Source organism: Elephas maximus, chromosome 21 (assembly GCF_024166365.1).
Source record: "Elephas maximus indicus isolate mEleMax1 chromosome 21, mEleMax1 primary haplotype, whole genome shotgun sequence".
Taxonomy (NCBI): Eukaryota; Metazoa; Chordata; class Mammalia; order Proboscidea; family Elephantidae; genus Elephas; species Elephas maximus.
Window position 1 is genome coordinate 25,080,694 of NC_064839.1, and position 14,190 is coordinate 25,094,883.

At 46.0% G+C, this 14,190-nt stretch overlaps 1 protein-coding gene across 1 annotated transcript; it reads right to left on the reverse strand.

The window, feature by feature from the left end:
- Positions 1-134: 134 nt before the first annotated feature.
- Positions 135-12,268, reverse strand: PRSS54 (serine protease 54). Its single transcript, XM_049864164.1, is given in 6 exon segments — positions 135-401; positions 403-879; positions 5,118-5,249; positions 5,862-6,120; positions 9,874-10,045; positions 12,166-12,268. Coding segments are annotated over 6 exon segments (1,365 nt in total). The 5' UTR covers positions 12,224-12,268.
- Positions 12,269-14,190: the final 1,922 nt, after the last annotated feature.

Below are 14,190 nucleotides of genomic sequence, written 5' to 3' on the forward strand. Positions count from 1 at the left end.
TCTCCAGCCAAGCTGCCCTTCACCTCCCGGGCCATATCTGCCCATGGGGAGGTCTTACAGCCTGGCCCCTGGGACCGTCAACACTGAAAGAACCACAGGGCACGTCAATGATTTGACACTTGTTAGCCCACTTTTTAGTTCACAAGCACAAATGAAGGTGACTTTCTCGCATGTGGGATGGGACAGAGGAGGGAGAACCAGCCCAGCATGTGCCGTGGGCCTATCTGTGGCAGCCCAGGTATACAACTATCAGAAATACAAAAATAGACATCAGTACTGCCCGGCAAGTGCCTGGCACTCAGCATTCTGAGCTTACTCTTCAGTTGGGTGGGTGAACCCCTAGACCAGGTACCACTGCAAAAGGAAACCAGCAAGAAGAAAAGCAAGGTAGTCTCTTGGGGGCTGATGTAAGCTGTTCTGACCCGCAATGAACCCCCCCTCCCCAGCCTCCCCCCCATAGTAGTCGTAATACATGGGTTGCATGGCTATCTCTGAAGACCGGCCTGCCTCCCTCAGGCCTTTTTCCCTAAAGTCAAGACTACTTCTAGAGTCATTTGCTGGCATCAAATGACTGGAGGGCCAGTTTCGTCCTTGGTGGCGCCCTCGGTGCCATCCAGCGTGGCCCGGCCCAGCATGTGTTTTCTCTGCCATGAGGCCCCTCAGCCCGCCAGAGTAAGGGAGCACCTTCTCCCAGTGGTGGAGGGAATACAGGACGGGGCCAATCCTCTTGGCCTTGGCCATGATCCAGTCACTGTAGTCTTCCACTCTGGTGTACAGAAATGGGCCAACGCATTTCTCACCACCCTTGTTCAGGACTCCTCTCAAGACCCACAGATCCGATTGCTGTAGCTGGCAGATCATTGGGTTTCCTGGGTCCCCCTGTAACAAAGGACAGAAGACTTCAGGTCTCAGAAAAACTTGCTCTCTTTGTTAATATACTCTTGTGCAATTTGGTGCACGAGGCAATTTGGCAATATATCCTGAAGCAATTAGGAATGTCTTACACTGGTTCTCGCTGGGACCAAACCTGCTACTGTCTAGTTGATTCCGACTCCCAACAACCCTAGAAGACAGAACAGAACTGCCCCATGGGGTTTCCAAGGAGCAGCCGGTAGATTTGAACTGTTGACATTTTAGTTAGCAGCTATAGCTCTTAACTACTGGGCCACCAGGGCTCCTCTCACTAGGAATGGGGTACAATTATAGTATACTATTTCAAATCAAGGCATAGGTGGCAGCCACCGTAAATTCCAAGGTGACTTTTTCTCATATTATGCAAATTATTCAACAACTTCTGCAGTTCACCTGTAGCTTTGTGGTTTGAATTTCATTTTCTTGCCCCCTTCCTTCCAGAACTTCGACTAAATCCTTCCTCTCTTTTGGTTTCTCATTCCTCAGATCCTGACATATCTTTCCTTTCTGGCCTGGAATGCCCATGTTTCTCTTTCTCCTTTCTCTCTTTTTCCCATCCTTAGATTAAGCTGCCCCCTCCCACCCACAGGCCTTGGGGGTGGGGGGTCAGCACCGAGTTTCTCAGGGAGCACATGGGACAGGTCCATAGCTTTCCACCTGGCACTTCCTGTTCCTCCACCTGCTCACTGGCCATCCCCTGCTCCTATCCTCCCCTGCTTCCGTGGGAGCAGGCAGCTGGCATTCTGGAATTCTGTGGCACAGACCATATCTTCCTTACAGTGAGTGGGTAGAAGCTTGGCACACTTAGCTGGATCTGTGACCCTGGGCAAGTTACTGAATCTCTGAGCTCAGGTGGGGATGACCTGTTGCTGTCGAGTTGATTCCAACTCATAAGGACCCTATAGGCCAGAGTAGAACTGCTCCATAGGGTTTCCAAGGCTGTAAATCTTTACGGAAGCAGGCTGTCACATCTTTCTCCCGTGGGGAGGCTGGTGGGTTCAAACTGCCAACCTTTCGGTTAGCAGCCGAATGCTTAACCACTGTGTCACCAGGGCTCCTTAAAGCGGGGATATTAACAGTTAACGCCTGTAACACATGCAAAGCACTGAGCACAGTTCCTGGCACACAGTGAACACTCAGTAAAGGTTGCCTGTGATTATTTCCACGTCTCTAAAAGGCCATCATTTCTACGTGAAGAGTTAAGGAATAAGAGGAAAACAAGACAAGTTACTAGGTATAATTTGCCTTAGCTGCTCCCCCCCTTCTTTGGAAAGAGGGCTTTTTGTTTGTTTATTTAAATCTTTACGGAAGCAGATTGCTAGGCCTTTCTTCTGCGGAGTCACTGTGGGGGAGGGGTTTGAACCACCAACCTTTAGGTTAGTAGTTGAGCAAAAACCGCTTACACCACCCAGGGACCTTCCCAACACACAAGCCCCCAGTTAAACAAATAGGCCCCTCCCAGGTGGTCCATCTTGGCCCAAGGAAGGGGGCTGCCATCCAAAGGCTGGACAACAGCCCTTGACCTGTCTGGCTAGAAGAGAAGAGCCGGGCCACCCCATGTTGCTCTTGGCTGTTTGGACTGGGACGCGGAGGGGGTGTGCAGTGACAATAGGAAACACTCCTGAAGAGACACAACAACGAGAAGCATTAAGAGTGGCCACCTCGGCCCCTGCCCGTCCCGAGGTGTGGGTGTTTGGTCTCTTTTGGGTGTCTACACACAGGTATCCTTTTCAATAGTCCACCCTTTTTCTGAGAAAGCCACACCGAACAAAAATTAGGGTGAACGGGGAAAGAAAGGAGCAACTCTGCAGAGCGTAGCAGCAGGGAGGCATGCTCTGCAAAGCTGGTGATCCCTCAGAAGGCCGAGGCCAGACCCACGGAGTTCATTCTGTGTTTCTACTTAGATGTAAAGGAATCCTACCGTGTAGACTTCTGAATTTTTCAGCTTTTCACTCTCTACTGTTCTCACCCTCTATTGTCAAACAGTGGTAGTGATAACAGAGCGTCAACATTTTTCACTGGAGTTCTGGCTGTTATACTATCTGGGTAGTTCAAACAGTTAAGTGCTTGACTACTTACAGAAAGGTTGGCGGTTCGAACCTGCCCAGAGACACCTCGGAAGAAAGGCTTCCAAAAGTCAGAGCCTTCAAAACCCTATGGAGTACACTTCTATTCTACACACGTGGGGTTGCCATGAGTCATAATTGACTTGATTGCCACTGGTTTAGTTTGTTTGTTTTTGGTTAAGCAGACTCCTTGCCTGCGCCCGTCACATCTGCTTGGTGCAGAGAGGCTCCCTGCCCAGGATGACGTGCTTTCCTCTCCTTTTTACCAGTCCCACCCCTAGTTTGTTTTAACTGTGATCTTATACCTTGAGGAAGAAAGAATGCAATTTAGAACAAAGAGTTGGATGAATGATTGTGTGGTGGATGTCCCCAGCTATTGCACCACCTTGCTATTCTACCTGGGGAGCAGAACATGCCACTTTTGCTCTTCCCCGTGATCCTATGGGGCTGTGACTTCTGAGCACAAGCAGCTGAGACAAAAGGTACCAGGTGGTGGCTTCTCTGAAGCACCACCATCTCAGCTCCCAAGGGGGGACTCTTTCATTTCATAATCTTTTCCTTTGAGATTCAGCAAAAGCCCTAACAGTTGTTAAAAGAAAAAAAAAAAGGGAAGGGGGGTCTAGAGTGATTCTGCTTTTGTTGGGTTTCTGGGGAGACTCATTAGGCAGATACTAAGTCTGGGTGGTTTATACTAGACATGGGGCTCTGGGGTGCTGGACACTAGGACACATATCTGATGAAAGAATCCTGGGTAGGCAAGTGGCTGCCTATTTGTCTGAGGCAGTTTTGCAAGCACAATTCTACTCAAAAAACAAAGAAATGTCTACAGGCGTGCAGCAGTTAAAAGCAACCTGAATTTTGCAGGTAGATTTTAAAAAGATGATTATTTAGAAAACAAACAACTTACCATATTTGACTGAGTCTAAGACACACTTAAAAAATTTTTTTAACATCTTTGAAATTGGGATGTGTCTTTTAACCAGTAGGCATCAGAGTGTAACTGGCAGCCTTTTTTCTTCATATTATATAAAGTAATGGTGCATCCTATCAATAACGACATCGCAGATTTGATGAAGTACAGTATTGGATTTCATTAAATGGCTACATTGTCTACTGAATTTAAACAAATTATCAAACTGAAGGAGCCCTGGTGGCACAGTGGTTAAGCTGTTAAGCGGTTAAGTCGGAATTGACTAGACAGCAACAGGTTTTATCTGACTTAAGAAGTTGTTAAGACCCTGTACCTAGCAGGGGGTCCAGTACCAAGTAATCGATCAACAGTGTTGGACAAACTTTGGGAGGGCAAATGTACTGACTAGTGAGAGGCAGTCCTTCACGATTTAGGAATAAAATGACCTTAAAAAAGAATTGTCTACATACATGCACATTTTTTCCTCTCTTTCCCTAAAAATCTTGTCCTTCTAGATCCTTCGGAAAGGGGGGGATGTTTTCCTTATCAGGGAGCCCTAAAGGTTATTTAAAGGAGAGTAGGTGGTTAGCATCTTAGACAATTTTAGCATAGAAGAAAGAACCCTGGTTGGGAACCTGGTAAACGTGGTTCTAGTCTTTTTTCTAAGCTAACATTTATTAACTGTGTGACCTGAGTATGGTACACTTTCTATGAGTATGGACACAGAAGGCCTAGACCAAGTGTTCGTGAATTCTATCCATTTTCCTGAGACAGCAAGACAACCACATCTGTCCAGTGCTCATCTGGGTAGGGGCAGGGCCTTTTTACAGGAATAACCCCTCATAGCTGACAAGTGTCAGCATCAGTGTTGGGGGGAAGGTCCAGGTTCCATGGAGATTAAATGTGGCAATCTCACATTGTAGACTTACTCAAAGAATATCTGCATGTGTGGTTAGGACTCACACTTTCAAGTGTTTAGCTAGTTAAAAAAACATGTGACTTAGCCAAGCTTAACCATGTTACACTGAAAATGGTGATTAGTTAGTCCATTCAGTAGAGTTTTATTGCTGACTGCCAAGTGCTATTCACCAGGAAGACAGCTGCAAGTGCCAAGTAACGGTCTTTGCCCTCAGACACCTCACAATAAAGCCAGGGGGAGTCCCAAGGCTCTCCTGGGAGTGACCAATGGTTACTGTCAGCATTTAGCTTCTACTCCATCATGTTCTTACCAAGCAGATGTTCTCTGTTTTCTGCTTTCTGTGACTGCAGCAGGCTGTTTTCGGAGGTTTGTATAAAGGACACACGTCAAGGTCTTTCACGGAGATTTTCCTCAGGACACTCATCGTCATGTGCTTTCCTGTCTGGACCATGCAACAGAGAACCTGAGAATTGTTAACAAGAAGGCCCCTCCAGCATCACCTCAACTGCAACTCAGATATCCAAATGGGAGTGAGTAGGAAATGTCCTTGTAAACCCCTTTCCTCACAGAAATCAGAACCTATGTCTGTGTTTCTACTGAAAACCACCTTTGCTTTGAACTTGAATATGAAAATAGGCAGAGGACATATTTGCTCTTCCTCTGCATCTACAGAGTATACATTTCCTATTTTTCTTTCTTAAGAATAAAAGAAAACAAGGATGGCTTAGATAAAAGAACAATCAACTCCTGTTCAGGGAATAATGTCCCCCACTCCCCTCCATAACCTTGCATTCCGTTCAGGCTGTCCTTTGCCTACTTGCTTCCAGTTTCAGTATAGAGCTAGAGGGAAAAGGGTCAAATATGAGAATGGCCACAGAAAGGGCACACACTGGAAATCTTCAAAGAAAAGCTGTTCAGGTGAGGGTTCCAGCCTAACTCTAGAAGCTCAAGCAAACTAAATTATTAAATTACGATAAGCCCTAATACTGTTCCTCCAAGTCACCCCCACCGCTAGCACACACACAGCCTCCTCTAGGAGAAGGAAGGCATTAACTGCAGACGTGGGGTTCCATCCTGACACCCAGCAGTTCCTCAAGGCTGGTGGCTTATGCAGCTTCCTGCCAAGGAAACAGATGGGCTGGACCAAGTCGTTGAACTGCATCGCCGTGTCTGTCATCAGGAGGGCTATATTGTTTCTCATGGAGCGGTTATTAAAGCCTTCATGGATGATGATGGTATTGACTGGATACTCTGTGTGGGCTTTCCTTCTGGAATCCATGTTAGCTATACCAACTATAACGACCGCGTTCTTCCTGGAAAGAGAGCAAGGGAAGCTTGAGAAGCCAAGGCCGGGAGGGAGTTTTGCACCTCCCTGTTTTCACAGTTAGTATTCCTTGGCCCTGGAATGCTAATCCAACTCATCTTCCCTGAGCTAGTTGTACCCCTTCAGACCCGGTCTTCAGGAAATCTTCTCTGAACCCCCAGGTATGTACCCTTTTTTGTGAGCCCGTAGAATCTTGAGAAGCCTTCTCTCTTAACACCATTTGCTCCAACCCAAAGATAATCTGTTAACATGCTATTGTTGGCACTTTTTTTTTTCTCTGCATAGTTGTTGTTGTTTGTAACATAGTTGTGGTTATACCAAATATGTAATCTTGACTCCTGCCTAACATTTTAATATCAGCATCTTTCCATTTTTATATACTGTGGAAATACACAACGGAGAAATTCCAGTTTTAATGATGATGGAGCAAAGGCAGGTGTTCTTCTCATCTCCTTTTGGGACTCACCCAAAGAGCTATGAGAATGAGAAACAAATGCAAACACTACAAAACTAAAATACACTAGAGAATTCTAACCTCAAAATCAGAGGAAGGGCTGACAAAAGCATGAAGGACAGCAAGAGGCAGGGAGTCAGAGATGACACTTACTCCCTCAGGGCTCAGAAAAAGTTTGGCTGAGCATGCTTCTCAGCAAAGAAGTGAGAGGGAAAGAAATAAAACCATCAGAAAAACGAAGGCCAAATTGGAAGCTGCATGAAGTAACTTAGAGACCACAGAAAACACAATTAGGGACATAGAAAGCAGGACTGAGAAAAGTGACCAAAATGAAATGGAAATCAGCAAAGACTTTTAAAGACTAGAGGCAAAAGTGACAGACATGATGGTTGAAGGGGAACCAACATACCACAAAGACTTTAACCAAAATAATGAAACAGGAAAAAAAAATTTTTTTTCAAGAGATAAATTAAGAAAGATTTCCAGAAATGAGACTTAAATCTATAATTTGGAATAATACTCCATATCCAAGAGAAAAAATGATACAAAATGGTCAACACTGAAACATATCCTAATCGGGACCCTGCAGGAAACAGGCGGCAACTCACATCAGGAAAGCTGGGGTGAGTTAAATAAAGGAGCTCTTTACAAAGGTATTAGAATGTAGGGAAACCACAAGGAATAGTGCAGAACCTTGGGACTAGTAACAGCAAGGTGCTAATGCCACCTCCATGTTCTAGGAGAGGGAAAAGAATGGTCAGAGCTCTGCAGAGAGGGCCAGTTGGTTGAAAGAGGAGCCAGTCCACAGTGTGCCTCAAGGGAATAAGAACCCTGGCCTCATAGCCCGTGGATGTAACCCACATAGGTCAGCCTCCTGGGGTACAGAACAGGGTGGAAAAGGGCAGAGGGTGGATCTGGAGAAGCAAAGGGAAGAGACTCAGCATAGCTAGTAGATTTCAGTGACAAAGAAGAAATCCCTGGGCATCCAGATAAAAAAAGATTAAGTCATCTGAAGTTTGTCGGTATAATTCATTGTCCAACCCAGAGAACTTGTGAGAGTGAAAGGAGTGCTAACCGGATTCTGGGGTAATAGGTGTAAGTCAGGTACCTCCCAACTATTTAGGATATATAGTCACTCTACCTGTATGGAAGAAAATCAGAATGATCTCAGACTTCTTCTCAGCAAGATTTAATAACAGGAGCCAAGGATTGATGCCTATAATGTCCTCAAGAAAAGGTACGAACCATTGATTCTATATTTAAGTGGTCCTTCAAAAAAAAAAAAATTTTTTTTTTTCTGATTTAAGGGCAGCACAAAAAATTTTGAATATGCAAAACCAGGGAAACATGGTTTTTTGGGGCCCTTTAAGACAGACTTCAACCAAGTCTAGTGTTGAATGAGAAAAGCCAACAAAAGGATGGTCAATGTGTGGAATCCATTATAATACTAGAAGAAAATTAAAACAAAAGAAAACTGTTTTTAAAGTTATAGCTCTGAGTAAAAATGTTATAAACCCTTGCAATAATCAATTGATGTAACTAAAGTTAGAAAGAAAGTCAGAGGTAGTGCATACACAATTTTTTTACTTTTTGTATCCAGGAGTAAAAACATATTATTTATAGCTAATATATGAAGTAATAAGGGTTACAACTATATAAACAAATACAGGTTAACAGTAAAACACATGTATAATCTATTGAAATTGAGTGGTCAAAGGGAAGGAAGGAGGAAAGAAGTGATAAGACACAAATTTTGATCCTGGCCACAGTAAGTAGTCAAGTGAGGACTACCCAGAAACTGAATTTAGGTGTCTTACGTGAAATTATTTCATGTAATTTCATGTTGGATCATAACAGAATATTGCCTAATATGCTGCTGGAAGATTGCTCAACATAGTGCTGAAAGAAGGCACTCAACACACAGTGACCACAGCAATGTAATTGTGAAGATGGCACAGGACTGGGCAACATTTCGTTCTGTTGTACTTGGGGTTGCTATGAGTCAGTCAACTTGACGGCAACTCATGATAACAACTAACGACAAAAACACATGAAATGATAAGGCTAAGATGAACCCTGAAACAGAAATAGAAACTCTCCAAATTTATCAGAAGGGAATTACAGAACAAAACAGAGGCCATATAGTGAAAAAAAAAGACAATAAAAACAGAAAGTATAACCTAAATCAAAAACAAAAAGTAAGAGTCATGTTCTTAGCATCAAACAAGCTTGATAAATTCAGAGCAAAAAAAGCCCTAAATAAGACAAAGAAAGGCCCTTTAAAGTAATAAAGAATTCAGTCCCTAGTGACAATCTCACAGTTATAAACATATGCAGAAGTGAAATAGTGTTCACAAAGTAAAAACTACAGGAAATATAAGGAGAAAAGACCAGCAGCTTGTTCAAGGTAGGAGATCTTAATTCAGTTCTCTCAGCCTAGGACAGATCAAGTAGGGACCCCTACCCCAGTTTTATATGTAAAACTGGACACCAAGGACAGAGAATACACTTTCCAATTTATTAGTGGAAAACATTCACGTGGACCACATACATTAGGCCACAAGGACAACCTCAATGAATTCCAAAATAGATCACCATGTGGTATAACTCAACCTTAGTAACATTAGAAAACAAAAGAAACAAACAAAACCCTTACTACCCAGTACATAGTACGTATGTATTTACGGCTGGAATATTTTTAAGGCCTAAGGAAAGTGTTTTAAGAGAAATAATATGATTCCAGGACAGCGAGACAGAGCTGGCTGTGGTGGCGAAACAAGATAAGCAATATGGACCTCTAGTATTAAGAGTTAGTGCCTTCGTGACTTTGATAAAATCAGAATAAATAGAACAAATGCACTCCCCTTCCCTGCAAATACAGAATGGAAGGAGCCCTTGTGGCACAGTGGTTAAGCGTTTGGCTGCTAAATGGAAGGTCGGTGGTTCAAACCCACCAGCTGCTCCAAGGGAGAAAGGTATAGCAGTCTGCTTCTGTAAAGATTCCAGCCTTGGAAACCCTATGGGGCAATTCTACTCTGTCCTATAGGGTCACTATGAGTTGGAATTGAATTGACAGCAAAGGGTTCTATAGCGTGGAGGGCTAATCATTTCACTATTCAGCTTCGCAGCCCACAGCCCTCCCAGCAGAGAAGACAGCTGACAGAGCCACCCCTTGGTGACTGGTGATTTTAGGAGCCGAGAATCCACCTTTTCCAGCCTCCCAGGCTGAGAAGGGAATGGAGCCCCGCCCCCGGGAGCTGGGTGGGTGCCAAAGGTAGGGGTACTGGCCTGTGCTGAAAGGTGGACGCGATGCTGAGGATCCAGAACTCACTCAGGACACAGCCGAAAGCCAGGTGGGTGTACTGGGAATCCTGCAGGGACACCACCCACGGGAACATCTTGCTGTGGACCAAGTTGTCCTCGAGAGTGTCCGGAATGAAAGCTTTCTGGATGCCACAGTCTGCAGAGGGAATGCGGGGCCCCACAGCTGGGTCTGGAGTTGGCTGGCTGTGGGCGCCACTACCCTGCCAGACCTCAGGAACCCCTCTCCTGCTGGTCCCCCCACTCCTCCTGGCTCATCAACCTTGCCATTACTCAACCTACTACCCCGTTCCTTTCCCTATCCGAGTGAGTCTTGGTGGTATCTTTGAGCCTGTAAATAGTGTTAGACTATTGATAATAACTCCCATCTCTTGAGCACTTGGGAGTTCCTGGGTAGTGCAAATGGTTAATGCGCTTGGCTCCTAAGCCAAAAGGTTGGAGGTTCAAGTCCACCCAGAGATGACTTGAAAGAAAAGCCTGGCAATCTACTTCCCAAAAAACAGCCTCTGAAAACTCTATGAAGCACAGTTCTATTCTGACACACATGGGGTCACCATGAGTCGGATTTGACTTCACATCAACTGGAAGAAAAAAAAAAATGAGCATTTATGTGCTAGGCTGTTATGTAAAATCTCCTATGTACATTAGTGCTTCTCAAAAAGTATTCTAGAGACCTCTGGGGGTTCTAAGACCCTTTGGGAAGCCTACTAATAGTTAAAAAGTATTTTCATAAGAATATTAAGACATTATTTGCTATTTTTCACTCTCATTCTTTCACTCACATTTTCCAGAGGCTACTGAAGTCATCACATAACTGTGTATCCTGTGTTTTAAAATCTTCTCTGTTTTAATTTCAAATATGGTGAATATGAACAGATAGGACCTTTACAATCTTTTACAATCGCTAAAGGACTATAGAGGACCTCTCCACTGCAAGCCATCATGTCAGCCAAACATCTATTAATTGACACTTGGAGACTTTGCTGGAACTATAAACAGAGCTGGTTGTTGGCAAGATGATGTCTGCAAGGCCATTAAGTGCCTCAGAACGGCGAAAAAACAGGTTCTTCATCCTCAGTCTGATTTTTTCTTAGGACATTGGTGACCTATGGCAAGTAAGGCATTAACCAGCCCTTCCAAACCCAGCAACAGGTTTGGCCTTTTTGATTCTGAACCCAGCAAGAACCTACGCACGTGCTTTTTCAAAGCTCTGGTCAGCCAGCTCATCTGACCTCACAAAACCCTTGGAAGGCCAGGACGTAGTGAGTAAATCTGACCTAAAGACAAAACGCTGGCCCTGGGAACCTTGGCTGTGGCTTTTTTAAGAAGGGGAGAGGGCCCAGAGCCCTTTCTGTGTGTTTCTGGGCACCCTCTGGGCTCCTTAGGGCTGCAAAGAGGGCAAGGAAGTGGAGAAGACTGAGGAAGGTGGAGAGTTCCCTCCTTTGTGTGTGACTGTGTGTGTGTCTGTATGCGGGGGTTCTCTTGTGTTTCCCATCCAACCCCAGAAAAGTGGGACAGAACCAGCTGTGGTGGCATAGAGAGGGACAGAGCCTGCTTCAGGATGCTCCCTCTTCACCTGCCCCTTCTAGGCTGGGATCCTTAGTCCTGGACAACCTGGAGGGAGGGGAGGGGACTATAGCATAGCTGTCACTTCTGCCATCTCAGAGGCTCCAGCAGTCTCCGTGGCGTGAGTCACAGTAGAAGCCCTAGCCGCCTGCCCTTCCTGCTCCTAGGACCAGCCCTGCTGTTGGGGGCTAGATGCCCTTTTGATTTAATTAAAAAGGCTTCATTGCAACAGCAGTGCTGAAGTGTAAGCAAGCGGAGGAGCTGGTTCCCAGGTGTACCAGGTACATCCCACACCCCACTCTCTGCCCAGGTGTGGGGAGGACGCCTCCCTCCCATCTGACAGCACTTGGGGGATGAGCCTGGGAAGAGCAGGTCAAGGGCTATGAGCAGGGAGACAGGCTTCTTGCTGATCCTCTTTGTCCAGGGAACCTATGGTTTACTCCCCTAGCCCCACTCTCGCCCTAAGGACAGACCTGACACCAGGCTGCTGAGGCCACAGTTTCCTACATCCACGCCCCACGTCTTTCCCTGTTCCTGCCACCAATGCATGCTGCCCAGAGCAAAGCTGTGAGTCGTCTTCCCCCAGAGTCCCTCCCTTTCTGAGCATTAAGGACCAATTTCATTTTCCTGATGATTCCCCCTCAGCCATGTTACATTTTCAACCAAAGCCATCCCAGAAGAAGCCCCACTCACCGGCAGAAGAGTAGGAAAAATAGAGCAGTAACAAGAGCACCCCTCTCATCTCTGCCATCCCCAAAGAGAACCGCAGTAGACACCGTGTGCAGCTGTGAAGTTAGAAAAGCCAACGGCTCTGTCATCTTCCCTCCCTCCCCCAACATCAGAAGCCCTGCCTCCTCCCTTTCCACTGACAAGGTTCCAGGACTTCAGAAATGGACCTGTCATGTCCCTACTGTGTGGTTCCGTGCAGTAAAGAGGCAGGGACCAGCTGTCCAACACTGTATTCGGTTAGCAATCTGTAAGACTGGCCCAGTGAGAGAAGGCAGCACACGCCGGTCTGTTGTCTCCTCAATCCAGCCTGAGCCCTGGGCTTCCTAGACAGTTGGGTTTCTGGAAAGGGTTGTTTTCTGACTCCTGGGATTCAACCTTAACTCTGTCACCATGAAACGCTGCTGAAAAAAAGGCAGGGGTTTAGCACAAGGCCCCACCAGGCTTAATGTCAACACTGGGGTTTTACCACCCAGGCTAAAATCTGCTGGCTTAAATAATACTGGGATTGCTTTTAACTAGTAACCAGTACTTTTAAATAGTAAAAGCCCAGCGTGTAGTTCAGGTAATTCACACAATAATCCCCGTGAGGCAGCACTATCATTATCCCCATTTTACAGATTCAGAAACTGACGTTTGAAGATATCGAGTAGCCTGCCCAAGATCACACAGTCAGTGGGATTCCAACTCAGGCCTGTCTGCATCCAAAGCCCAGGCGTGCTTCCCCACCTGCCATACCACCAGGCCTAAACCCTTGCCTCAAACAATGCACAATACCCTAAGAGACCTGCTGGTGCGGCCCCAAGTCACCACAGTCCACTCATGGCACCAGGTGTTTCTTGTCGTCAGGGTGGTTCTCAGAGTTCTTCCGTGAACTGCTTCTGCTAACGGAGAAATGAACTCACTCTGGCCTTACACAGCAGAGCTCCAAACAGGGATTTCTTCTACCACCTTGTGAAGAACTTTCCATTGTGGCATCATGGTTACCATGGTGTCACCAAGCAAGCGTCTGGACATGGGGACTGAAGAGAAGCTGGGAAGAAAAGCCTGACTGTTACCTGTTCCCAAAGCCTAGCTCTCCCCGGGTCTGGCTGGATTGAGAAGACACCTCTTCTGCTGAGTCACAGAGTCCTGCCCAGTTGCAGCCATGGCCCGTTTAACCCCATTAGCACCCACACCGCAAATGTCAAGTGTCTACAAGAGTTTGTCTTGTAGGCCTGAGGAAGCCCACAGCTTGGGTGGATTAGGTGTTTCCTATCCCTGTGAGCATTCTCACACTCCCAGCGTGGTTTGTTTGAGGCTCAACCCTATTTCCTTTAGCTCCTCTGCTGCAGGTTCAAGCTAGACTACCAGACCAGCTCTGCCAAACGTAGGACTCTAAACATCGGGAGCAGCTCTGACTTCAGTACAAGTGCAGGACTCCAGAAAGGCGTTGATAGCTTTGTGGTAAGACTCAACTCCGTGGAACCACAGAAGGCTTGCTGGCTCTTGCACATAATAGGCGCTTAAGAGATATTTATTAGGCAGGTAGATGAATGGCTGATGGAAGGCAGGATGGATGGATAAAAAGTAAAGCCTGAGTCAGACCCAGCCAGTTGCTCTCAGGTCTACTCCAACTCATGGTGACTGCCACACATGTGTCAGAGCGGAGCTGTGCTCCATAGGGTTTTCCATGGCCGATTTTTGAGAAGTAGATCAGGCCTTTCCTCCGAGGTGCCTCTGGGTGAACTTGAACTGTCTCACAGTTTTAGAGGCTAGAAGTCCAAATCAGGACATCAGGTCTAGGGAAGGATCCTTCCTGGCCATAGTCCCAAGCATTCTTTGGCTTGTAGATGGTTCCTCAGATGGCCTCTTCCCCCTGTGAAGTGCCACTGTGTCTATTCTGCCCTTTTTATAAGACCTCTCTTAGAAATGATTGGGTTTAGAACCCACTTTACTCTGGTATGGAAACCCTGGTGGGATAGTGGTTAAGTGCTACGGCTGCTAACCAAA